At 41.3% G+C, this 26346-nt stretch overlaps 1 protein-coding gene across 1 annotated transcript in view; it reads right to left on the bottom strand.

Moving 5' to 3' along the window:
- Positions 1-10223: 10223 nt before the first annotated feature.
- The window catches only part of LOC138260828 (ranaspumin-like), a 53370-nt gene continuing 37247 nt past the window's right edge, over positions 10224-26346 (bottom strand). The window contains exons 8-11 of the mRNA XM_069209252.1: positions 25278-25310; positions 24963-24992; positions 23391-23462; positions 10224-10419 (exon numbers count right to left, since the gene is read on the bottom strand). Of these exons, the coding sequence (XP_069065353.1) occupies positions 23397-23462; positions 24963-24992; positions 25278-25310 (129 nt within the window). The 3' untranslated portion in view covers positions 10224-10419; positions 23391-23396. The remainder of the gene's footprint in view (positions 10420-23390; positions 23463-24962; positions 24993-25277; positions 25311-26346) is intronic.

Here is a 26346-nt window from a genome sequence, read left to right as displayed (position 1 = left end):
GTATCTAAGCACTTTTGACTTGACTGCAGGGTATTGGCAGATCAAATTATCAGAAGATGCAAAAGCTAAAACTGCATTTTCAACCATTGGAGGCCATTACCAATTCACAGTAATGCCTTTTGGATTGAAAAATGCACCTGACACTTTTCAGAGGTTGGTGAACACAGTCCTGCAAGAGCTGGAAGCTTTTAGTGCAGCATATCTGGACGATATAGCTGTCTTTAGCTCCAGCTGGGATGATCACCTGGTCCACCTATGGAAAGTTTAGAGGCCCTGCAAAAGGCAGGCCTACTATCAAGGCTTCAAAGTGCCAGATAGGGCAGGGGAAGGTGGGTTTATCTGGGACACCTGGTTGGTGGAGAACAGATTGCACCACTACAGGGGAAAATCCAAACTATTTTAGATTGGGTTCCCCCTACTACTCAGACTCAGGTGAGAGCCTTTTTAGGCCTCACTGGGTACTATAGGAGGTCATAAAGAACTATGGCTCCATTGCAGCCCCTCTTAATGACCTCACTTCAAAGAAATGCCTAAAAAGGTATTATGGACAGCAAACTGTCAGAAAGCTTTTGAGGAGCTGAAGCAGGCCATGTGCTCTGCACCTGTCCTGAAAAGCCCTTGTTACTCTTAAAAATTCTATGTCCAAACTGATGCATCTGAATTAGGAGTAGGGGCAGTCCTATCACAACTTAATTCTGAGGGCCAGGATCAACCTGTTGCTTTTATCAGCATGAGGTTGATCCCTAGAGAAAAGTGTTGGTCTGCCATAGAGAGGGAGGCCTTTGCTGTGGTCTGGGCACTGAAGAAGTTGAGGCCATACCTGTTTGGCACTCACTTCATTGTTCAGACAGACCACAAACCTCTACTTTGGCTAAAACAAATGAAAGGTGAAAATCCTAAATTGTTGAGGTGGTCCATATCCCTACAGGGAATGGACTATACAGTGGAACATAGACCTGGAGTACCCACTCCAATGTAGATGACTCTCCAGATATTTTCAACTTAGACAATGAAGACCCATCAGGTAATGACTAGTCTTATTGTCCTTCGTTTGGGGGGGGGGGGGCGGTTGTGTAGGAAAGTACCATCTTGCCTGGCATGTTACCCCCATTTGTCACTGTATATATGTTGTTTTAGTTGTATGTGTCACTGGGACCCTGCCAGCCAGGGCCCCAGTGCTCATAAGTGTGCCTGAAAGTGTTACCTGTGTTATGATTAACTGTCTCACTGAGGCTCTGCTATCCAGAACCTCAGTGGTTATGCTCTCTCATTTCTTTCCAAATTGTCACTAACAGGCTAGTGACCAATTTCACCAATTCACATTGGCATACTGGAACACCCATATAATTCCCTAGTATATGGTACTGAGGTACCCAGGGTATTGGGGTTCCAGGAGATCCCTATGGGCTGCAGCATTTCTTTTGCCACCCATAGGGAGTTCTGACAAATCCTACACAGGCCTGCCACTGCAGCCTGAGTGAAATAATGCACACATTATTTCACAGCCATTTTCACTGCACTTAAGTAACTTATAAGTCACCTATATGTCTAACCTTTACCTGGTAAAGGTTAGGTGCAAAGTTACTTAGTGTGTGGGCACCCTGGCACTAGCCAAGGTGCTCCCACATAGTTCAGGGCAAATTCCCCAGACTTTGTGAGTGCGGGGACACCATTTCACGCGTGCACTACACATAGGTCAATACCTATGTGTAGCTTCACAATGGTAACTCCGAATATGGCCATGTAACATGTCTAAGATCTTGGAATTGCCCCCTCTATGCCATCCTGGCATTGTTGGCACAATCCCATGATCCCACGGGTCTGTAGCTCTGACCCGGGTACTGCCAAACTGCCTTTTCAGGGGTTTCACTGCAGCTGCTGCTGCTGCCAACCCCTCAGACAGGTTTCTGCCCTCCTGGGGTCCAGCCAGGCTTGGCCCAGGAAGGCAGAACAAAGGACTTCCTCAGAGAGAGGGTGTTACACCCTCTCCCTTTGGAAAAAGGTGTTAAGGCAAGGGAAGAGTAGCCTCCCCCAGCCTCTAGAAATGCTTTCATGGGCACAGATGGTGCCCATTTCTGCATAAGCCAGTCTACACCGGTTCAGGGACCCCTCAGCCCTGCTCTGGCGCAAAACTGGACAAAGGAAAGGGGAGTGACCACTCCCCTGACCTGCACCTCCCCTTGGAGGTGCCCAGAGCTCCTCCAGTGTGCTCCAGACCTCTGCCATCTTGGAAACAGAGGTGCTGCTGGCACACTGGACTGCTCTGAGTGGCCAGGGCCAGCAGGTGACGTCAGAGACTCCGTCTGATAGGCTCCTTCAGGTGTTGCTAGCCTATCCTCTCTCCTAAGTAGCCAAACCCTCTTTTCTGGCTATTTAGGGTCTCTGCTTTGGTGAATTCCTTAGATAACGAATGCAAGAGCTCATCAGAGTTCCTCTGCATCTATCTCTTCACCTTCTACCTAGGAATCGACTGCTGACCGCGCTGGAAGCCTGCAAAACTGCAACAAAGTAACAAAGACGACTACTGCAACTCTGTAACGCTGATCCTGCCGCCTTCTCGACTGTTTTCCTGGTGGTGCATGCTGTGGGGGTAGTCTGCCTCCTCTCTGCACTTGAAGCTCTGAAGAAATCTCCCGTGGGTCGACGGAATCTTCCCCCTGCTACCGCAGGCACCAAAGAACTGCATCACGGGTCCGCTGGGTCTCCTCTCAGCACAACAAGCGAGGTCCCTTGAATCCAGCAACTGTGTCCAAGTGACTCCCACAGTCCAGTGACTCTTCAGTCCAAGTTTGGTGGAGGTAAGTCCTTGCCTCCCCACGCCAGACTGCATTGCTGGGAACCGCATCTTTTGCAGCTACTCTGGCCTCTGTGCACTGCCGGTGGAAATCCTTTGTGCACAGCCAAGCCTGGGTCCACGGCACTCTAACCTGCATTGCACGACTTTTTAAGTTGTCCTCCGGCGGCGTGGGACTCCTTTGTGCAACTTCGTGTGAGCACTGTTTTACTCCTCTTTGTAGTGCCTGTTCGAGCACTTCTGCAGGTGCTGCCTGCTTCTGAGAGGGCTCCTTGTCTTGCTGGGCGCCCCCTCTGTCCCCTGACGCAATTGGCGACATCCTGGTCCCTCCTGGGCCACAGCAGCATCCAAAAACCCTAACCGCATGATTTGCAGCTAGCAAGGCTTGTTGTCAGTCTTTCGGCAAGAAAACACTTCTGTACGACTCTTCACGATGTGGGACATCCATCCTCCAAAGGAGAAGTTTCTAGCCCTTGTCGTTCCTGCAGAATCCTTAACTTCTACTGTCCAGTAGCAGCTTCTTTGCACCCACAGCTGGCATTTCCTGGGCATCTGCCCATCTCCGACTTGCTTGTGACTTTTGGACTTGGTCCCCTTGTTCCACAGGTACCCTCGTTTGGAAATCCATCGTTGTTGCATTGCTGGTTTGTGTCTTTCCTGGAGAATTCCCCTATCACGACTTCTGTGCTCTTTGGGGAACTTTAGTGCACTTTGCACTCACTTTTCAGGGTCTTGGGGTGGGCTATTTTTCTAACCCTCACTGTTTTCTTACAGTCCCAGCGATCCTCTACAAGGTCACATAGGTTTCGGGTCCATTCGTGGTTCGCATTCCACTTTTGGAGTATATGGTTTGTGTTGCCCCTATCCCTATGTGTCCCCATTCCATCCTATTGTAACTATACATTGTTTGCACTGTTTTCTAAGACTATACTGCATATTTTTGGTATTGTGTACATATATCTTGTGTATATTTGCTATCCTCATACTGAGGGTACTCACTGAGATACTTTGGCATATTGTCATAAAAATAAAGTACCTTTATTTTTAGTATATCTGTGTATTGTGTTTTCTTATGATATTGTGCAAGTGACACTAGTGGTACTGTAGGAGCTTCACTTGTCTCCTAGTTCAGCCTAAGCTGCTCTGCTAAGCTACCATTATCTATCAGCCTAAGCTGCTAGACACCCTATACACTAATAAGGGATACCTGGGCCTGGTGCCATGTGTAAGTACCCCTTGGTACTCACTACAAGCCAGTCCAGCCTCCTACACTCTGACACTGTTGGAAGACATACTTATAATAGATCTAGCCATACTAGTGAGTTAGACTACCTTTTGCTGGCCATAATGATATGGCTATTATCGAGCCACATGATAGAGACCAGAATGTCCTTAGTCTGACTATTAAAGGCACTCTTCTGCACAGCAAAATCTCAGACACTATAATGCTAGAAAGGGCACCCTGTATCTCAAATAACAGATTAGAAATCAATTGGGGGCCTTTATCCAGAAACAATACCTAGGATGTACAAGAGGAGGGCCTAGACAAATTGTGGCAAAAACAGTCTGGTCATGATATGGTTATTAAGGTTCATGAAGAAATCTTCATCTCCTTACGGAACTTTTCTTATAGTGAGATGAAGTAGAATGCTACCTTTTCTAAAATAATCTCTTAGAAAGGTAAGGAATGCAGATCTGGATATGATGATATATAAGATGGCTACAGTTTGGACAAAAAATGGTGACTGTTTCATAAATGCAAGTTATCTATTTGAAAACACTTTGATGACAGCAAAAAGGGAATCGGATCATAATAATAGAGTAAATGAAGCCACTGACACAAAAACAAGCTATCTTTGCACTTAGTAGTACGTAGTGACTGAAAGAGCCTTGACCATTTTACTAGTCTATATCTTTCAAATGATCACCCACGTAGTGACATATGACTCAAGTTGATCTTATGTCTCTAAACAAAGAAAACCTTTGGAAATAACCCTAGCAGATACCCTACAAGCAATCAAAGGCATTGGCACCTGGTCTTGATAAGATACCAGTATGTTTCTTTCCTTCAGACATATAAATCTGAAGCACTTAGGTGAACACATTGTCTAATAGAACCTTAAATAGTACTAAAATTCCTACCACATGGTCTAGGTGCAGAGATTATTCTAATTATGAAAAGGGACAGAGGAACAGTCCAGGCAAATATTGACTTCCCAGTTTTATAAATAGTCTCCAAAGTCTTTTTGTAGACAAATACTAGATAAACTATGAGACTGGACAGACGAGTATGGCATCCTGTCAGACCTACGAACTGGTTTTAGAAAAAACAGGTTTGACCAAATGTTCAGATTTATGCTGTTATACTGTAAAACTGTGGTACTTGGCAAAGGACGCCTTAGGTTTGCTTTTGACCTGATACAGCAAGAAACATTTTGGCTAGTTTTAAAGGAGATAGGTTTCTCTGACAAAATTGTACCCTTCATAATACTCGTGCATTCCTATTTGCAGATGATACACTATTTATCTCCAATACTTGATTTACTTACATTGATTTAAAGACTTCTGAAGGCATTGAGGGTTTGAAGTGAACACAGCTAAGACCAAATTCATGGTCTTCCACACACAGAAGAAAATCTTGGGACACCCTCAAACTTAAACATAAAGGGGTATAGTTCGAAAGAGTTAGTGATACAATGTCTTGGATTAGCGAGATCATGCCTATATTGCAACAACATAGCTGGTGGACTATAAGACCTCCTAAAATTACCCTAGCAAAATCAGTCTCACTTCTACTACAGCTATAGGATGTACAAGCATTGGGGGTAGACCTTATATGATGTAGAACTCAGGGGGCACTCTAAGGTGCATAATCAGGTAAAAATAGAAAAAACATTTCTCAGGTCTATGGTCAATTTGACCAGAGTACCTCATACCTCTTCAGATAGATATGGGAGACCTCTGCTCTACTGGAGGTGAATCGGGGCTACAGAATTATTTTTTCTTATGGAATGGCATTAGAGGAGGTCATTGCTGTGAATTCCACTTACAAAGTTCCTGGGTAGAAATTTGTCAAAGCACGGATAAGCATTTTAGGTCTGGCAGCCTTATATACAACCCCAATGGAAGCTACACAGATGGCAAATGATCTCATAAAATAGAAATTTTGGCTTCATGTTTTGGAGAACGGTTTGTGTTGTGTTGCTCCTAGTCAGGAAGTTTTACTTTTACATTCTTAGAGTTTAAATCCACAATACCCACCCTTGGCTAAATAGCTATATGCTAAATTTAGGGATGGAATTCTTTCCTTAAATGGATTTCATAGCAAAGAGGCTACAGAAGACTCTATCAGTGATTAAAATCTAGTGTGAAGAAATATAATTGGGACTGTAGAACATGTATTGTTTTTCTGTACAGTTTATAAATCTAGAGCAGAAAATCAGTTGTCCCTCTACGAAGTCAGATTGAGGTGCTACAATATGCACCTGCTTTAAGAATTTTTAGATTCTAGTGAAACTATTGTTGTTGGCTTGCCCAAATTTCTTATGTCACAGCATAACCATTTTATCAATTACGTTCTATTTGTTTAGTAGTATTTATTAGTTCATAATGGATTTCATTATTCTAGCATATGCTAGAAAGATAAAAATGTTCTATATAATTTCTCAACCTGAATGCAGAGATGTGCGTCTGTGGAAGCATCACCAGTTGTCTGCCTCTGATTGTTTAAACAAAGCAGCAGTTAATAGGGAATTGTGTAACATCAATTGTACTTTAATTTTAATGTTATTCAAGTATTATGTTATATTGATTTTCTATATTATGTTTTATATAAAAATGTACAAATTATGTATTATGTGATTGTTTAATGGGGTGGACCACGAATAAACATTTTAACTGACCGGATACAACATCACTTACCTTACTCACTCCTCACTGGGCATGTGTTGAAAAACGTTGGTAACTAAACCCACTGCACTGACATTTTCTATGAGTTCTGTGCAAAGATCAGAGTCAAATTTTGATGCATAGCCTGCGAGAAGACCATCTCAGGTCTTCTGATGCCAGTTAACATTTGCATGACCTGTTGAATGCTATGTCTTGTTTAGGGTGTGAACAGAGTTCTTGTGGTGAGAAAAATAGCTGGCCATACCCAGAAATGATCTGAGGTCTAACTCATCTACTGAGGAAGAGGTATTTCCAAATCTCTCATGGCTCCACCTGTATTCCTTGCCAGGAAAGGAAATGGCAAACAAACCTAAGCTCATGCTTGTCAAATTCACATTTCTCAGTGTTCTGTATCACTTACAGCATCAGAGGATTTCAACAAGAAACCTTATGTGAATGACGAGCTCCTTGTATCAAAACAGCCCCATGTTGATTCAGAAGAATGTGGTATATCATCAATGGAAGGTGAGCTCTACTTGTTCATATTCTTCATAAAAAACAGTTTTGAGTAATATCCAGATCATATTCAATGATAGCTGACCTAATGTGGGGTGCCAAATCCCTTTCTACTTCAGTGGCCAATTTCAGCAGACAAACATTACGACAAATGAAGATTATTCATATGCCTTTCTAGTGTATGGCCATTATAAGCAATGTCCTCTTTACCTACAATTTGGATTTAGTAGTTAATTACAATCTCTCCCTGCAATAGTAAATTAATGTATTTCTACTTTAATTAGCTAGGCTTACTTAGATGAGGAGTCAGTTATTAAGTTGTGATATAAATATTTAAATTAATTACTCATATATCATTAACATATGGGGGTCATTATGAGTTTGACGGATGGAAAAGTCAGTCCACCAAACTCCCAACGGGGTGGCTGCCACCTACGCGGTGACCTCTCCATCGTAGTCATTAAGAGATTCCTGCTACGTTTCCTCCCACTGGCCTAGCGGGCACAGACAACAGCATTGTCACTGGCTCATGATCAAGCCGGCGGCAATACTGTACCAAGCCAGGTGCACCAGTACCCTCACTATGTTAACTGTCTGTACAGCAAACAGTGATCACTGCGATGGTGCTCGGCAGGGGGCCCCCTGTACCTGCTCCCCATCAGCCTTTTCATGGCGGTGTTACTGCCATGAAAAGGCTGGCAGAGAACGAGGTCATGATCCCCAGGGCAGCGCTGCCTTAGAGGTTTTGGATCTCTGCCACCTCCAGACTGCCGGGATCCAAGATCCTTGTGGTGCTGGCAGTTCCCTGGCGGTCTGACCACCACACTTGTAATGACCCCTATAATGTCTAAATACATAAATAAATGTGAGCAGTGCTATGATTAAGTAAGAAAGTGAGTGATACCTACTTGGTGGACCCTACAGCTATTTCAAAAGTATATTGCTCTGAAATGGTACTAGGTTTGTCCCCCACTTGTGGCTGCAGACTAGTCAAAACCTGAGATGAATATGTGAGGGAATTGACTTGATAAATTGATGTAAAGTGTGATCTAAGTATCTTAGTGACAATGCTCTAACAAGTGTCTCAATTGTTTGTCATTGTATTACTGGTGATTAGGTTTTAGTTCATCGCCATGAGTCCCATTAGCTGTGCTACAACTCTGTTGAGGAAAATAGGGCCAGGGCCTACACCCCTCATATCCATACCTACATATAGGTTATCTTAATGGCTATAACCTCATATTTCAAACCTTTATCTAACTATCCCAACAGAACATTTGAACAGTGGATGCTGACAGTTGTTTAGACATGTACGATGATAGTTGCTGCTTCAAAGCCATTTTCTCCTACTCAGACGTACAGTTGTTGTTTTGTGCTCTACTGTTATCCGGATTTAATTTTGTCATGAGTGGCCCCACATCTAGATCTAATGAATCTGGTCCTTCGATGTCAAATTGCCACAACATATTCACTTTCTATGATATAGAGAACATATGTGTGAGGTTTAGAAGAGCACATGTGAGAGAAAGAGAGAAAGAAAGAGAGAGTGCAAGAAAGACAAGGAGAGAAAGAAATAGGTAAAGGAAATTAAAGTACAACACAGGGATGTGTTTTAATGTCGGAAGGCATCAATCATTCCTTTCTTTAAAGTGTGACAGTTCATGGAACTATATGTAAGGTTCTAGTGTATTGTTATTGCAATTTAAGCTCTTCTGAAGATTCCATTTGCGCCTTATCTAATATTTTCCCAGGATAGTGTCAAAGGTATTTTATTTCAACTTTAAATGCCTTCGTAGTTTTCTTACAGTCTGTGTGAGAAACAAAATATTACTCTAAGTTACTAATACGCGTTGTTTTGTTTCCTATCTTTAGGATTTAAAAATTTCTCTTATCTCCGTTTTCATAGAAAAAGGATCCAGCTACTCAGTGGACGGCACCCGTTTCCTAGGTACATGTTGTCTGTTGGTTTAGTATAATTGAGGCAGTCCTCAAAACCCATCAGTCCTTTTAGGCTTTTGTAAGGTGGGTCCTCCCAAGTATTTCTGAATGACTTCTTTAACATTAGACCTAATATTCGTTTTTGCTTCGCTGTCAAAAGAAATCACTGCCAGAGAAGCTTCTTTGTTTGTCCTTACGTGCCTGATGTACTAATCCCTATTTGCGAACCAGGATGTCCAAATTGTAAGCCAGCTGGTTTGTGAACTGCAAAGCAATTTGACATATTAACCAGGCAGATCACAATTTCAGCCGCCTTAAAGCCATGTGAATGTAGGGATGGTGGCCTGCAAGAGACTTCTTTAACATATAAAACATTTTTAATGTGACCTTTGTCTACTAAAATGACACGTATTGATTTTAAAAAAAACTGTTTCCCATTTGGGAACACTTTAGGGGGAGCAGGCTGTAGTCATCCCAACCACTACCTACTTCCCCTACTATTGCTTCCTCCCTGTTGGAAACTATTGATACATTTCACTGGGATTCCAAAGGAGGATTGGTATTCTTTCGTATCCCCACCTCTTTATAATTCAAAATGAGAAGCAAAACTGAATGAATGAGCTCTAAGATACCTTCCGTACTTTTGTTTTCTGCTCACAGAGCCTTGTGGGCAAAAGAGTATCAGACACCAGGCCTTATGTGTGATGTACTTGCAAAAATACACACACAATTAACAGATTTGGCACTTACCTACTGAAATTAAAAGTGTCATACGTGCCAAGAATGATCTCCTATCCTATGATAAAGATGTCATCTTACGTCCAAAACAACTCATTAAGGGAAGGTTTGCAGTGAGTCAGAATATTACAGCCTACAACTATCAGCAATAATAATAATAATGTAATAAAAATTGTTCTTCCTGAAGATCTTCATACCACACATTCATTTTATATGTGCTGTAAATAGAAGTGTTACCAATGCACTCCAAAACTCTTTTCTACTTAAGACAGTATTCTTCTGACTTAATTAATGAACATTGTAACCTTTGTAGAGGGGGCACAGTAACTTGGATGAGACAGTATTTAGTATGCTTTTGCTACTTTATTGAAGTATTGGCACAAAACACAGCAGGATAATACAACATTCAAAGTGAACAATATGCATGATGTGCACTTGGATAGAAGGCAATCTCTTGAATAGAAATGTAGAAATGTAAAGAGAGAAGGATCAGGCAGCCATCATCAGAATCCTTCTACTGATGCACAGACCAGAGACTGTGCTCCCTGGAAAGAGAAAACAACCATAAATACTGAGCAGTTCACTGAGGATAGTGAAGATAGTTCAGTTACTGAGTGAAAATGAAGTTGAACTGAGGCTGATGATGAGAGTTCACAAATCTTCACTCATCATGTATTAAAGTAACTGCTTTATAGTTTGTATAATTGTACAAACTGCATGCATGTGGTTGTGTTGCTAAATGAGTTGGAGTTTGGGAATTTAACCAGGTTACAATAAATGTCGGATCTATGTTTATGATAAAGAATTGAGTAGTTAATAAAGGAATCATCTTAGTTAGTATGATGCTGAGTTAAATAGTTCATCCTTAGGCCATTCTTATGAACAATTCTATTAGGCTCTCACTTTACTAGAGAATTGTTTACCATTTCTAGTCATCAAAATGACAGATAGTGAAGGTCTACACAGCCATCAGATATAGGTGCTTGTAGTAAAGTTAAGTGGTTGAAATATTTTTAGTACAAACTATTTGCTTGAACCTGTCTGATATACCTTGTACATTACCTAGTACTTAGGAATGATTTTTTATTGAATACAATAATGATCAAGTAAGTATTCAATATAAGGTCAGGCATATACCAATAAGTTACATTAAGTCCTATCAATGTAGGCAATCAGAGAACAGCATACAGTATCAAATGCAACAGTGATAAAGCATCTCTCACATTAATTCCAATTACAGCGGTGAGAGTGCACCCAAACATCAGTAATATCTCTATATGCTAATCAATTGTATTTGTTCCGTAGCAGCCATGTTTTATTAAAACGTTTTAATTCAATTCTAGTTGTTATCTTGACAATGCCACAAGATGCAACCAACGGTCCTATCACACAACAGTTGAATATATTTTTGTGGGGTTTGATTGGAAAGTGTTTTTTTCACTTTACCACAAAACACCTTACTCCTATAGTACTACCAAATTTTGGCAAAAAAATGTTCACCTAACCGTAGAGCATAGATCATCATTTGTCTTCCCAAACATATCTGTATGAGTGTGCAGTAAATCCCTATGAACAATTTTCTGTTGCTCCTGTCTGAGTCCACGTTTGATTGCTACATCACTTGGGTAAAATTGTGCCACTCCCCTTTGCATATTTAAATTGGTCAGGCATTTCTGCCACTGAGTCCTCAGGAGACTTATTTTGTGGGATGAGTTATGAACTAGCAGTTTGTATATCTAGGACATTTCCTTTGTTGTCAGCCAACACCATATTTGCGTTGAGAACGTATTTGGGATGTTGCTATTTCAATGAATACACTTTCTCAAAGCATGTCCTAGCTGCAGTTACCTAATTGCTGGGGACTTGAGTAGCACTAATTAATTGCATAGTTGATTAAATAAAATCATAGATGACTAGCACAAACATCTTTGAGTTTGGAGATCCTATACATGTCCCACTTCCCACATGCTTCCATGTCTTTAAGGTCGAATAGGCTGAACTAGTTACTAGTTGGAATACTGTTCATTCTAATTTGACCATTTCCATTTCCCAATCCAAACCACTGGTTTGTGGGCAGGGATTATGGACCACCATCTTTTTACCATATATTGCATTTAAATATCCGTTGTCACCTAATGAGTGTCAGTTGAACAAGAGAGAGGGTTCATGTTGTGTTGAGAATGACTATTGTTCACTACCATCAACTTGGATGCACAATACTAAGCATGCCTACCTGGTAAGGCCCTGCCGTAATCTTACGTTCTTCTACTCAGCATCACAAAGGAGATCCTATATGGACCTCTACCCCACAGAGTACAGAGAATTGTGGTTGGGCTCAAGTAAAAAAACATCCCAGACAATGTATTCCGAAGTATATATAGAAAATGTAAAAACAATATTATTTTGTGTAATTCCGTTTGTCAAGTGTTCAAAAAGAGGTGCTTTTCAAAATGTGTTTATAATCACCCTTAAATTGTACAAATGCCCATGCCCGATTATTTTCAAAGAAGCCCTGGTTATCTGTCCATATCTTGATTGACAAATATGTAAAGCTTTTCTAGCAATCTGGAAGCAACTGGAGTAGTGTAGGGGAGTCTAGTCTGTGAAATTAATAACCATTTTGACAGGTTAGGAAAACCTGATATTAAATATTAAACAAATTGCTCCTGAGCAGACCTTGCTGCTCACAAGGTAGGGTGCATAATAGTTAATGGTGAAAATTCTGGCACAGTAGAAATGGCATGTTCTACCACTGACTAGGCCTAAAACTGACATTAAACATATTTAGAGACCCAACCCAGAAGGGTAAATTTCCATAGAAATAATGTTGTTTTGTTAGAAAAACCCTGACCCACCAGAGTTACCTCTTGGTGGCATACTTCATCATTGGGTTTCCTCCCATTCTGCTGCAGAACGAGGCATGCAGCGAGCGACAGAATACGTGGGAGCACTGTTGGTATGAACGATGTGAAATGCTAGAAAAAGATAGGAGTGGTGGGTCCTTGGTAAGTAAAAAATACTACCCTCTGGATGATACTACTAATTTAATATGTCTCACAGGGGTGGTATGATTAAAAAGGGGTGTTAAGAGAGTGGGTATATTATGTACCTGTCCTCCTTAGTGGTCTACATGTTTCAGAGTTTACCCCTAAAATCCTCATCAGGACCAAAGTGATCTCCCTAGTATCACTCCTCGTGCGCCTACCACTAATGGAAGTCCTATTACTATTCACTGTGGTAAGGTGACATATACAATTAAATTAAACACTACCCATCAGTGTCAATGTTCTGCTGGGCAAATCTGTGGAAGAAAGAGGGAAAAATAAAAGACGTAATTGCATCTCTCTGGGGTGTGGTGCCGTTGTCACCATCACCCAGCCGAATGCCACCAGTAACTATACATAAAAACGAATACAAGACGTACTACATATAAGAAACACTACAAACACTTAAAAAACATGAGGCCCCTCTAATAAAACACACGTTGTGCATGCGTGACCTACTTTCAGTGTTTATACTAATGACATCATAGGTCCTCCGGGAGGGGTGTGTGCTTGTAGTCACACACTGGAAAATATAAATCAATAAAAATAAATAAATATGCGATGGAAGTCAGACCCAACAAGCACATTGTTACCACTGCAGGTGGTCTAGAGCATAGTGCAAACTTACTTCTTCAAAGCGACACTCCAGCCAGTAACCTACTCCGCACCGAGGCAGGAAAAAAAGGGGGGGCAGGGGAGAGGGGTTGTGGGAAATGAAAGAAAATGAAGGAAAATTACAGAAGAATAAATAAAGAGAAAAAAGGAGAGGTTGAAAGTTACTGCGATGTTCTCCTATGCGAATCCTTGCTTTGCGGGTAGTCATTCCAATGTAATGCATATTGCATGGGGATGTAATCATATAAACTACTCCTTGGGTGTTACTGTTTGTAAAACCTCTGCTTTCCAATGTGGAGTCTTTATGGAAAGTGACCCTCTTAGTTGCACTTGCCAAAAGGCATACACTACAGTTGCCACATGGATAATGTCCTGTGGGTGGTGGTAAGAGGTTGTTGGTATTCAACCCTCTCTTGGGTTGGCGTGGTCAGGTGTGTACCAGTATGTCCTTTATGCTTTTGCCACGTCTATGGGAAAACATAGGTTTGGGAAGGTTCAGGTGGTCGCTGTTCAGAATGCGCCAATATTTGTTGATAATCGTATGTACCAGATTGGAGGCTACATTAAATGTGGTGATACATATGGCCCTTTCTTCTTTCTCTTTCGAATGGGGGGGAGTGTCCAAAATGGCCTCCCTGTTGTTGTTGCATGCTTGTTTCATAGCATGGCTGATGATTCTTGGGGGGTAGCTCCTAGACTCCAATTTGGATGCCAGGTTCTGAGCTTGCTGTTTGTTATCGGATACCTTAGAACAGTTTATCTGAGTCTGATGAACTGGCCAAATGGGAGATTCTCTCTCAGATGGCGTGGGTGTGCACTGTCAAATAGTAGCAAATAGTTCTTGGCTGTTGGTTTCTCATGGTTAGTGGTTTTTAGAGTGCCATTTGTTGCTATAATGTTTAGGTCAAGGAAAACCAGTTGTTCTTTGCTCTTCGTTAGGGTGAATTTCAGGTTGAGAGGATCCTAGCATCATCAACCCCATTTGGTGATACACCCACACCTGGGAATACAGGCGATAGTAAAGGTTGGGATGAATTTAACAGCCTTAAACGTAACCGGGTGAAGACCATGACCCATGGTATCATGATGACTGAATACCTAAGGGCGAGTGCAGCACCACAGGGCCTGATAATGAGGAACAAACCTTTTATTTTTAAAAATGACACGGCTTTCAAAAAGGATTGGTCACTTATATCATAGCATTGCACTCGCAATTAGTTGATTTTGATTATAAAAACAGCCATGCGTCTTGCAGAGGAGCTCAAAAGCGAAATCCTCACCATTGAGGTTCGCCTGAAAGCATCTATGTCAACAGGGGCTCTCAAATAACCCTTAGAGTAGCTCAATCAATCCATCAATGGGTATGATGTATATTAATAACAGACTAAATACCAAAATACTCAAGAAAGATGTCAGTAAATTCTCCCATGAATAGCTGTACCCTTACATCAGAGAGGATTACATCCCCTCAGGGAGGAACCCGGGGTACAACACTGACTGAGACTCATCTGACTCAGGCTCCAGTAATTCTGACACCAATACAAAATCTTTTTTTTTTGGACAGGGGCGGTAATAGGAGAGCAAGGAGGACAGGTTTCAGCTCCGGGAGAGGGTGGCCCATGTACCCCATATACACCCGCATGTAATGCAGGGCCCGTTGCACAAGGTCCCATGCCACCTCACGGGTATCCCCTACCTTTCGAACAATGGGGCCCCCAGGGAAACCATCACCCACAGTAACAGCCTTTTTTAGGAGTGGGCCAGGGACGCCCAAGGGGCAGGACCAAGACGCAGTAGGAAGTCCATGGGGCACTGGACGCAGAGCAGGGGAGGATGCTCACTCAGAGTATGAGGCCCAAGCAACCTGAGTGGTTTGATACTTACCCCTGCACAAATAAGTGTCCTGGAGAAAGGTTTAGGCTTTGTCCCTACTGCCCCATTAGACAAATTCAAGTTGTGTATGGAGGTCAATGAATTCATAAGGAAGGTTAAACTGAGATCCTACTTCGGGGACCGTCCATCTATTGAATGTCCACTATGGGTGACACTGGTCTATGCAACAAATCCTCCTTCACATCACCTAGTGCTTCTATTACAATAGAGGTCTTGACATTCGAACAAGCAGTTATGAAGGATATCAATGACATTGATCCTACCTCTCTGAATGTATTCCATAATACCACAAGGGAAGAAAATAAAGTGCTTCAAGACCTAGCCAATAATACAAGCATAGTTATTCAGCCAGCAGACTAAGGGGGCACCCTGGTCATCCAGACCACAGACAACTATAGGAATGAATGTTTAAGACTGCTTGGCGATGCACGCAATTATCAAAAACTACAGGAGGATCCAACTAGATTCCTGCAAAATAAGATCAGCAGTATGGTTGAGAAAGCACTGGCACACAACTGTATTTCCCTGAAAGAGGGCAATTTTCTGATGAGCAGGAACTCAGGTACCCTATACTTTTACACTATACCCAAAATCCATAAAACCTGGAATCACTACCAGGGAGACCCATTGTGTCCGGTATAAACTGAATTTTGGAGCCCTTGTCCCGGTTTACCGATGCTTTTATAAGGCATATAGTCCAAAGCACAGACATGTATCTGAAGGACACGAAGGATGTATTATGTCTCCTGAATGACATGGTTTTTGACCCCACTAATGAAACACTTTTGGGTTTGGATGTAGAGAGCCTATACACTAGTCTACCTCACTCTGACACTCTACGTATCATAGAGGAGGTCATTTTTTATATAGACTGGGAATATCAGACTCCTCGCAACCTGGTTCTGGAGTGTTGTTTCTGGGCACTAACCAAAAATATTTTGGGTTTTAAAGACAACCTGCACCTGCAGAAATATGGCACCAGCATGGGAAGCACCTTTGCTCCAAGTCTAGCGGGGCTTTGCGTCCATCATCTGGAGAAAGAAATAATTCTCAAAGCCACCAACCCATATAGGGAAAACATTACTCTATGGAAGAGATACATCCATGACATCCTAGCCATCTGGAATGGGGAGGAAACACAGATAGCCCTTTTTTTGGCTGGGCTATACGTGCAGGATCAGTTACTGAAATTCACCCTTACAAAGAGCAAAGAACAACTGGTTTTCCTTGACCTAAACATTATAACAACGAATGGCACTCTAAAAACCACTACCCCTGAGAAACCAACAGCCAAGAACTGTTTGCTACTATTTGACAGCACACACCCATTCCATCTGAGAGAGAATCTCCCCTTTGGCCAGTTCCTCAGACTCAGGAGAAACTATTCAGAGGTATCCGATTACAAACAGCAAGCTCAGAACCTGGCATCCAAATTGGAGGCTAGGAACTACCCCTAAGAATCATCAGCCATGCTCTGAAATGCAACTACAACAGGCAGGCCCTTTTGGACACCACCCCCCCCTTCGAAAGAGAAAGGAGAAATACCCATATGTATCACCACATTTAATCTAGCCTCCAATCTGGTACATAAGATTATTAACAAACATTGGCGCATTCGAAACAGCAGCCGCCTGAACCTTCCCAAACGTATATTTTCCCAAAGACATGGCAAAAGCATAAAGGACATTCTGGTACACACCCAACTATGCCAACCCAAGAGAGGGTTGAATACCACCAACCTCCTACCACCACCCACAGGACATTATCCATGTGGCAACTGTAGTGTATGCCGTTTTACACGTGCAACCAAGAGGGTCACTTTCAATAAAGACTCCACATGGGATATCAGAGGTTTTAACAATTGATACATCCAAGGAGTAGTTTCTATGATTACATGCCCATGCAATCTGCATTACATTGGAATGACTACCCGCAAAGCAAAGATTCTCATAGGGGAACATCGCAGTAACTTAAAGTGTGGCTATGACAAAAATGTCCTCCCATTACATCGCTAGCGCCCACACAGTAGATGATTACCAATGGGTCATTCTCGAACATCACAAGGAGGATAAGTGTAAGTCCTTCCTTCTTAAAATGGAACAGCGCTGGGTCTTCAAACTACACACTCATTAACATGGTCTCAATGAAAACATCCCATGGGAACAACTAATGCAACATTAATAACTGTTCCCCCTACTTGAGCAAGACACCTAGATGTCCAACACCATATGTGGACTTAACTCATTTGGATTCCTCAATTACCATTAAGACACTTCTCGGCCCTTTTATTCAGCCCTAACTAGAGAAATTATTTTCTTGCATGTATATTTTTCTTATGTTGTGTAATCCTCCCTCTTCCTCCCTCACTCTTTTCTACCTTCCCCCTTCTCTTTTTTCCCTCTCTCCTCTTTTTTCCCTTTATTTTTCTCCCTTTTTCTTTCTGTAATTTTCCTTCATTTTTCTTTCCTTTCCCACATACTCTCTCCCCTGCCCCCACCCCCCTTTTTCTCTGGCCTTGTTGTGTGACCTTTTTTAAGTTAAGTGATGCCATATCAATACAGGCATCTGGAGGGGCACCCATATTTCGGGGCCCTCGCAGTCCTTCCTTAGGCCACAGACGACCGCCATCTTTGAAGGTCGTCGATCTAGTCTTTTACACGCCGACAAGCCTGGACGCGCAAGCAGTTCTCCATTACAAATACTGGATCCCTACAGGGATTGTGGTAGAATTCGGGCCGCAGTGAGGTGAGAAGTAGGTTATTGGCGGTAGTGTCGCTTTGAAGAAGTAAGTGTGCACTATGCTCTAGACCACCTACAGTGGTAACAACACGCTTGTTGGGTCTGACTTTCACCGCATATTTATTTATTTTTATTTATATATGTTTTCCAGTGTGTGACTACAAGCACATCCCCTCTCCCGGAGGACCTATGATGCCATTACCATAAACATTGAAAGTAGGTCACGCATGCACGTGTGTTTTCTTAGATGTGCCTCACATGTTTTAAGTGTTTTGTAGTGTTATGTAGTACGTCTTGTTATTCGTTTTTATGTGTATCTACTGGTGCCATTTGGCTGGGTGATGGTGACAAGGGCACCACACGCCTTATAGATGCATTTACGTCTTTTATTTTTCCCTCTTTCTTCCACAGATTTGCCCAGCAGAACATTGACGCTGATAGGTAGTACTTAATTTAATTGTATATGTCTCCATACCACGGTGAATAGTAGTAGTACTTCCATTAGTGGTAGGCGCACGAGGAGTGATACTGGGGAGATCCCTTTGGTCCTGATGAGGAGTTTAGGGGTAAACTCCGAAACATGTAGACCACTAAGGAGGACAGGTACATAATATACCCACCCTCCTAACACCCCTGTGAGACATATTAAATTAGTAGTATCATCCAGAGGGTAGTATTTTTAACTTACCAAGACCCCACCACTCTTTCCTTTCCTAGCATTTCACCTTGTTGATACCAACGGTGCTCCCACGTATTCCATCGCTCACAGCGCACCTCTTTCTGCAGCAGAAGGGGTGGAAACCCAATGATGAAGCATGCCACCATGGGGTAACCTTGGTGGGTGAGGGTTTTCTAACAAAAAAAACGTTTTTCAGTGGAGGTTTCCCCTTCTAGTTTGGATCTCTAGATATGTTTACTGTAGCTTCAAGGAGGATAGACCCTCCCCCTTAAAACCTCCTTGTCCACCTTTGTTTGGCCTAAACTGACATTGTCCCTGGTGAGACTGTTACATGCAATTGGGATAGTCAAACTATATAGGATACACTTTTATATGTACCTGTTGATCTGCACCAGCTATAAACTCCATTCAAAGACGTTCAAAGATTATTTTGTATATTTAATAAAAATCCAATCTAATGGCAAAGTAAAATGTAATTACATATGTTCAATTGTACAGATTGTACTTGGCCTGAATGTGGTGTGAAAACTTCTCATAGAGGAGAGACACTGGCATGGGTTCCTAGTGGTGTTTTTCTTTTCCCTGCAGGAAGACAGTTAGGGGACGCTCAGGAACTTTATTAACTTCAAAGAGGCCTGTCACAAGAGAAAGAGAGCAGGAATGTGCAATGTCTACTAAGATATAGCATATTTCTGCTTTTCTATGATGCTGGTGCACTGCTTAGTGCAATGAAGCAAGAGTACCTGAGTTGTAGTCAGTGCAGTTGTATGTAACAAGGTATACCTTATTGCATAAAAGCTATTGTTGGAGGCTTATGTGCCAGAACACATTTGCACATATTCAAAGAGGAAGTAACAAGTGCAAATAAAGATGTTTCTCATTACGGCAGCCACGGGCAGGTGCACTATATTGCTTCAAACCCATGTTTACTGAGCTAAGTAAATATAGGTGTCCATCAGAATACATGGGCAGATGGACAGGAATGTCCATGCTGTACCGATGTAAAGCCTCCCCGATGCTGGGTAACGCAAGACAGCACTACTAAAATAACATGCATATCCTTGCTCATCTTGATTTTCATGGCTTGGTTAATCCCAACATGTATTTTGCATCCAGCACCTCATAGAGCTTTAAGGGGGCTTCCTGAGCTAGGAGGCACGCAAAAATGGCACAGCAAAGTTTTATGGACTTCACTGCGTCAATTTTAACGTCATTTTTAACACCTGCTCAGAGCAGGTGTTAAAATGATGCTCCCATAGAAACTTATGGGCCTCCTTGCACTTTGCCAAACTAGATTCAAAAAAATGTACGCTAATGTAGCAAAGCGCCACAATAGTGTCACAAATGTTGATGCTATTGTGCTAATGATCGCCATGGTGCAGCGTATTTTAAATACAGCTCAACCCTGGTGTCATTAGGTGCTGATAGGGGGGCGCAGTTAACGTGGTGTATCAGATCTGATGCACCACTTTTTCTTAAATATGGGCCTTAATGTTTTCCAAAGACTGTCATTTGGGTCTGCCTATCTAGAGACCACTAAGTAATCTTTCACTGAGGAGAAAACAACTTAATTTCCCTCCATGCCACGGTATGGTGATGCAACACTGTGACTTGCAACCTTCGAACCTGTACATGCTGAAGCTATAAGGTGTGGTGCTTGCACATGCCAAGAACCCCTAAACAGCATGATCCTAATCTGTATTGAAGGAAAGGTTAACCAGGTATAGCAGTACCAGCGAGAGGGCTAATGAACAACGCTTTGTCCAAGTGAAAGTAACTTTTATGCCTGGGAAAGAGAGTTGTTAAAGAAATGCACATACTGACTGATTAGAAATTCGAAAGAATTGTGTTGTTCTCTCTGTTATATGTTATAAATACTATAATTCAACACAGTGCTAATTAAAACATTTTGTAAGTCAAATGCTTGGAGGAGTACAGAAATTAGTTTGTCAACTGTCTATGTTCAAGCCAACGTAGGTATTGACGCACTGCATAAGTGCCACAAGCATAGATTAGGTGCCAAATTAAATGTTTTAGAATTACTGCACAGATTTACATATTGCATAAATTATGTTTTGTTGTTAACTGCTCTGCTAATTAGGCAGTGAGTACTCAGGGAGTATACCATTGTTTCTACATGTGGCCCTGGCACCATTACTTGGGTTTATAAAGGGTTCATGAAGATATCACATGCATTTGTAGATGGAGCAATTACGTGGGGTGCCCTTTGTCAGAAAATGGCTCTCTCTGAAGGGTCACCCCAACATTTTTGCCTTCCTCCTCCTCTTTTTCTGACATCATTTTTGTTGGCTTCATAACTCAGGGGACTTTACCACTGCTATCCAGTGCTAAAGTGCATGTGCTCTCTCCCTAAAACTTGGTCACAATGACTCATATGCAGTTGGCATATTTACTTTACTTGTAAGTCCCTAGTACAGTGTACTACATGTGCCCAGGGCCTGTAAATTAAATGCTACTAGTGGGCCTACAGCACTGATTGTGCCAGCCTACTTACTAGCCCCTTAACCATGCCGCAGGCCTGCCATTATAAGGGCTTTGTGTGCAGTTTCACTGTCTCTTTGATTTGGGATTTAAAACTACTTTCCAAGCCTGAAACTCCCTTTTTATTACATACAAGTCACACCTACGGTAGGCCCTAGGTAGCCCACATGGCAGAGTGTTATTTAAGTAAAAGGCAGAACATGTACTTGGAAGTTTTACTTGTCCAGGTAGTGAAATGCTACAAAAATCAGATTTCACTATTGTGAAACCTGCTCCTCTCATGGGGCAGCTTGTAAATTTCCTTATATACTTTTAAGTTGTCATTTCTGATTTGAAGGGAGTGGCATTGTCATGTTTGGTATGGTTGGAATGGCAGTGAGAAATCCTGCGGACTGGTGATGTTGGATTTAACATTACTATTTTAGAAATGCCACTTTTACGAAGTAGGCATTTCTCTGCACATACTGCTCTCTGTGCCTTACTGCCTATCTCCAATCCACGCCTGGTCTTTGCTGGTTGACAACCCCCCTTGTGCATTCCACTCAGTCAGCCATAAACGCAGCCACTCAGCTGCATCTGCTCTTAACTGCATACAGATGGGTCTTCTAATGCAGGAAGGGTGGAGGGACTCTCAATTGCACTTTAAACTCTAGTGGACTGACAACACACAAAGGACTAATGAAAACCCCCACAGATAACCTGGCAGACAGGACTGGGCTGAAAGGGGAACTTGTGCACTTCAGAACCACTCTTTGAAATCTCCTCCACTTCAAAGGCACATTTGGGTATATATACAAGGTCTGTGACCCCCTAAAATCATCCACTTCTGGACTTACAACTTGTCTCTGTCATAGGGACTGCCGTGCTGCCCAAAGGCCTTATCTGGACTGCTTTTCTGGAAGGATTACTCTGCTACTTGTTGCCCTGCTGCCTGCTGGCCCCTGACTCTGCCTTCCTCCCACAAGTGTTCCACAAGGGCCTGGACTAAGCTTGCCCCATTTTTCTAAAGTCCCAGGACCATCAAAGACTTCATCTGAAGGAGAAATTCCACAGTGCCGGAAAAACTGATGCAACACCAGAAAAATTTAAGGCAACACCTGCAGAATTGGCACAGCGTCTGTCTTGCAGCTGAAAAATCGGTGCATCGCCTGCCAGATCAATGCTGCACCTGTTACTCATCCACAGCACATGTTGGATTTTCCAGACATCGCCACTGTGGGTCAAAATATCCCGTTATTGCAGTGAGGAACCTAGGCTGACCTCCCAGAAATTGGCGCATTATCTCGCTGCGTGGAAAGAAATGACGCATCACCTTCACAGTGCCGGAAGAACCAACGCATCTATTAACTTTCCGACACATCTCTTCCTCTGTAGCCCTCTGCGTCATAGTTTTAGATGCATTCCAGGTACTGTGTGTTAAAAGGATACATCCACTGATTCTTAAGAACTGAGGCTCATCTAAACCTTCAGAAAGTGATATCTTGACTTATGCATATTGAATTATTGTCGTTCTGGTCTTATTTTATTTAGATAAATATTATCTATTGTTTGGAGTACTTTTTGAGGTGTTTTTACTGTGTTACTGAATGAGTTATTCCACAAATACTTTACACAATGCCTTCTAAGTTAAGCATGCCTGCTCTGTGCCAAGCTATGGAGGGTAAGCACAGGATAATTTAGGTTGTGTTGTGACTTACCCAGACTAGGATTGTGTTCCCTACGCAGACAGGGTTTATACTTCTGCCAACTAGAGACCCACTTTTTAAAACCCTTGTATTTGTTTTTAGTCTCTGAGTCTCCTTATTTGAAGGTGGTGATGTGAAGACATCCCTATGATTGTCTTTGGAATTACTGAAGAAAAGTACAGTATTTCCTGAAGATTTGCATTTATATTAGGTCCATGGCTTAAGCTAATGCCTTTTTTTGTACCACCTGTTCATCACACAAAGGAGTTGAACTGTGACAGCCCCTGTGGCTAGAGGTGCAGTGCAGGGTTGACATCATCATGAAGGATGAATGTATAGAAACCAGAGGTTGACGTTACCTTGATTCATTTGCCAAGAAGGCCACCGCCGCTGAGAATGCCACCACTACCGAGAAGGCCACCAGTGATGCCCTTGTATTGAAAAGAAAATGCCTTATTATTAAAGAGAAATATTTTTTAGCAAAATGCAATACATGAAAAAAAAACATTATCAACCAGCTGAGGGTGAACGCATTCTGGTTCTCATTCATATTAATTCACAATGTGAAAGCTGAGATCCAGCTGTGTGTTTTAGTTGAATACTATGGTGTAGTGTGTGTGACTGACTACTCAAATGGAGGTGAAATTCAGTATAATAATGATGATAAAGACACCTTCATTGTGAAATTTCTTAATGTGTTTGAATATTAGATTTTGTAAGTATCCAGCTCAATAGTAATGCGCTTGGAAAAATGAAAGAATGATTCAGTGCTGCTGGGATTTGAATTTTTCTCGTATTGAGTGTTACTAATCCTGGCTATGTTAGTGTGAGAATCTGACTAATTATTTACAGATCGAGTACCTCATTGTAGAGATGATAGAATTGATGGTGGATAGTGCTGTACTTCTTATCAAATACAACACTTGTCCACTGCCTTCAAACAACACTTACAATCTGTATGGAGAAGAGTTACAGATCTGTCATCGGAGAAGTTGGTCATTAATCAAGTATTGTTGTATATACACTCATCATTAGAGTGTTCTACTACCTGAGGCACTTCCTCACCACTAAAGTGTAAATATAACCTTAGCAACACAGTCAGATTCAGATCCCATGAAGACCTCTTTAGAAGATCACCTTTTAGAAGAAGGAAAAAGGATTTATAAAGTTTTTTATAAGCTTAAAAGAGTTATATGACTTTCTGCAGCAAGGAAAGATGTCTTGTTTAAGAACGTTTCACAATAGTCCCTAAAATACTGGGTCCATATTGTTGACAAGGAAAAAGTTAATCATTAAATTTGAAGTCAGAAAATATGAATAATTATAGCATCATCCTCATCTTCATTATGATAATCAATGTTCTTATTTAAGGAAAATATGTACAAACCTTATAGATTTTAGTTTAACATCAAAAAGGTGACCTACTATTGAGATTGATAGCACAAAAGGTAAACACGGGTAATATAATTTTATATTTGAGGCTAGTTACTTCATAAAAATAAGAAATTTACTCACTTAAATATCACTTCTACCTTGTAAAGATATTTGAGAATTGAAATAAAGGCCAGATAAAATGTATGTGAGTTTTTCTAGCTGGGAAGATGAGACTGTAGAGAACGAGCACACTGAGTGATAAAGTATTAAACACTAGAGGAAGGGGAGGTTCATGGGGAGAGATTTAGAAACTGTGATGGAGGGAAGATGAGACTGGAGAATGCAAGATGACAGAGGGAGGGGGGCAATGAGATTTCTTTATCACTGTCTCAAGTCAGAGGACCCACTGTGTGTGTCACCCCTATCTTTCCAGACTGTTGTCAGTCTGGAAAGCTCATTATAAGTAAATGAGCTGATATTTTGATTACAATGAAAGCCTCTATTTTATTTTTATTTGAGGTAACCATGCAACATGAGAAACAAGTTAAATGACTTACCCCGAGATTTAGCTCGTCAGTGAGGTTGGTCTAAAAAAAACAATTACATTGTGACTGTACTGAAAAGAAGAAAAATGTTCTGTGGCATCCAATGATCACATGTATTGTTTATATAATGCAACTGTATTTGTACAATTATGTCTTACAGAATCATATGACGTCTTGCTTGGGAAAAAAAAACAACTCTGATATATTTATTGTACATTGTATTCAGGAGGTAACTTTGCAAATTCTTCACTTGTACAGAATACATATTATCCAAGATATTGACATGAAATTGTGCATGTACCAAAATTACAGTTCACTTGGCCTTACCAGAAGCTCTCCAACCTTCAACAAAAGATCACCCTGGAGAGAAAAATGCAGTTACAATATAGTTAGAAATGTAAATTGTCATGATTAAGGTAACCACACGGCATTCGCATTCCGATGAACACATCAAATATGAATAATTCTAAACTCCCCCCTATACATGGCTCAACTAGACATCACTAAGATGGAAAAACATCTATAGCATAAATACATTATGTAGGCTTTCTATGAGTAATGAAATGTTTTAAAACTTTGGTTTTGAGCTTTGCTGTGGAAATGATAAAACCACTGTATAGATAACATCATTAATGGAAATAAACTCATAGAATTGTGAGAGAAAGTCCAGGAGACCATTAACTTAAATGGAAAGTGATTGATTAAAACAGCTAAACATGTTTGTTACATGCTAGATTGACTTACTGCAGCGTACTACAGAGTATGTTCGAGATGCTTTGAATATGTCACATTAACAATAACATTAATTTCACACAGGCCACTTTTTACTGTTAAGCATCATGGAGAAGTCCTGTTCAAATACTTGTTCCATGTCATTACTTTATTATTACTTCATTGTTTGAAGATGTCCGATGCATTGGAAGCACGGCATTGGCCATTGTGGAATCGTATAAAATAATAAAGTATGACAAAAACATTAAAAGAAGGCAGCAAATGTTTGTTGCATCTACTCTTAGGGGAACACTTCTTGTAATGTTTTTTTCTGTACTATATGGAAAAAAACATTCAAAGATTTATGACTTCAATTTTTAAATACTTTACTTTCAAGAAATAGCGGAAAGGTTTGTGCTTTGATGCTCACATCCAGACGTAGTAAATGGGTGTGTGCACTGAAAGAGGCAGTGAGAGCCTGTTAGGAATGTCTGTGGAGCTTCCAGGTCATCACAAAAATACATAAAAGAAGTAAATATTTTAAAAGAAAAAATATTTTAAAAAGGAAAGTACACATTTTCCAACTGGCCCTAGAACTGAAAGGGGCTATTTGTATGGCAGATATGCCCATGGTTCACAAGTAAATTGTCATTGCTTGCATAAAGTAAAGCCAGTTACTCAATTG

This window comes from Pleurodeles waltl, chromosome 10 (assembly GCF_031143425.1).
Source record: "Pleurodeles waltl isolate 20211129_DDA chromosome 10, aPleWal1.hap1.20221129, whole genome shotgun sequence".
Taxonomy (NCBI): Eukaryota; Metazoa; Chordata; class Amphibia; order Caudata; family Salamandridae; genus Pleurodeles; species Pleurodeles waltl.
Note: the sequence above shows the minus strand (reverse complement) of the source record. Positions and strands in the feature narration are given on the sequence as shown.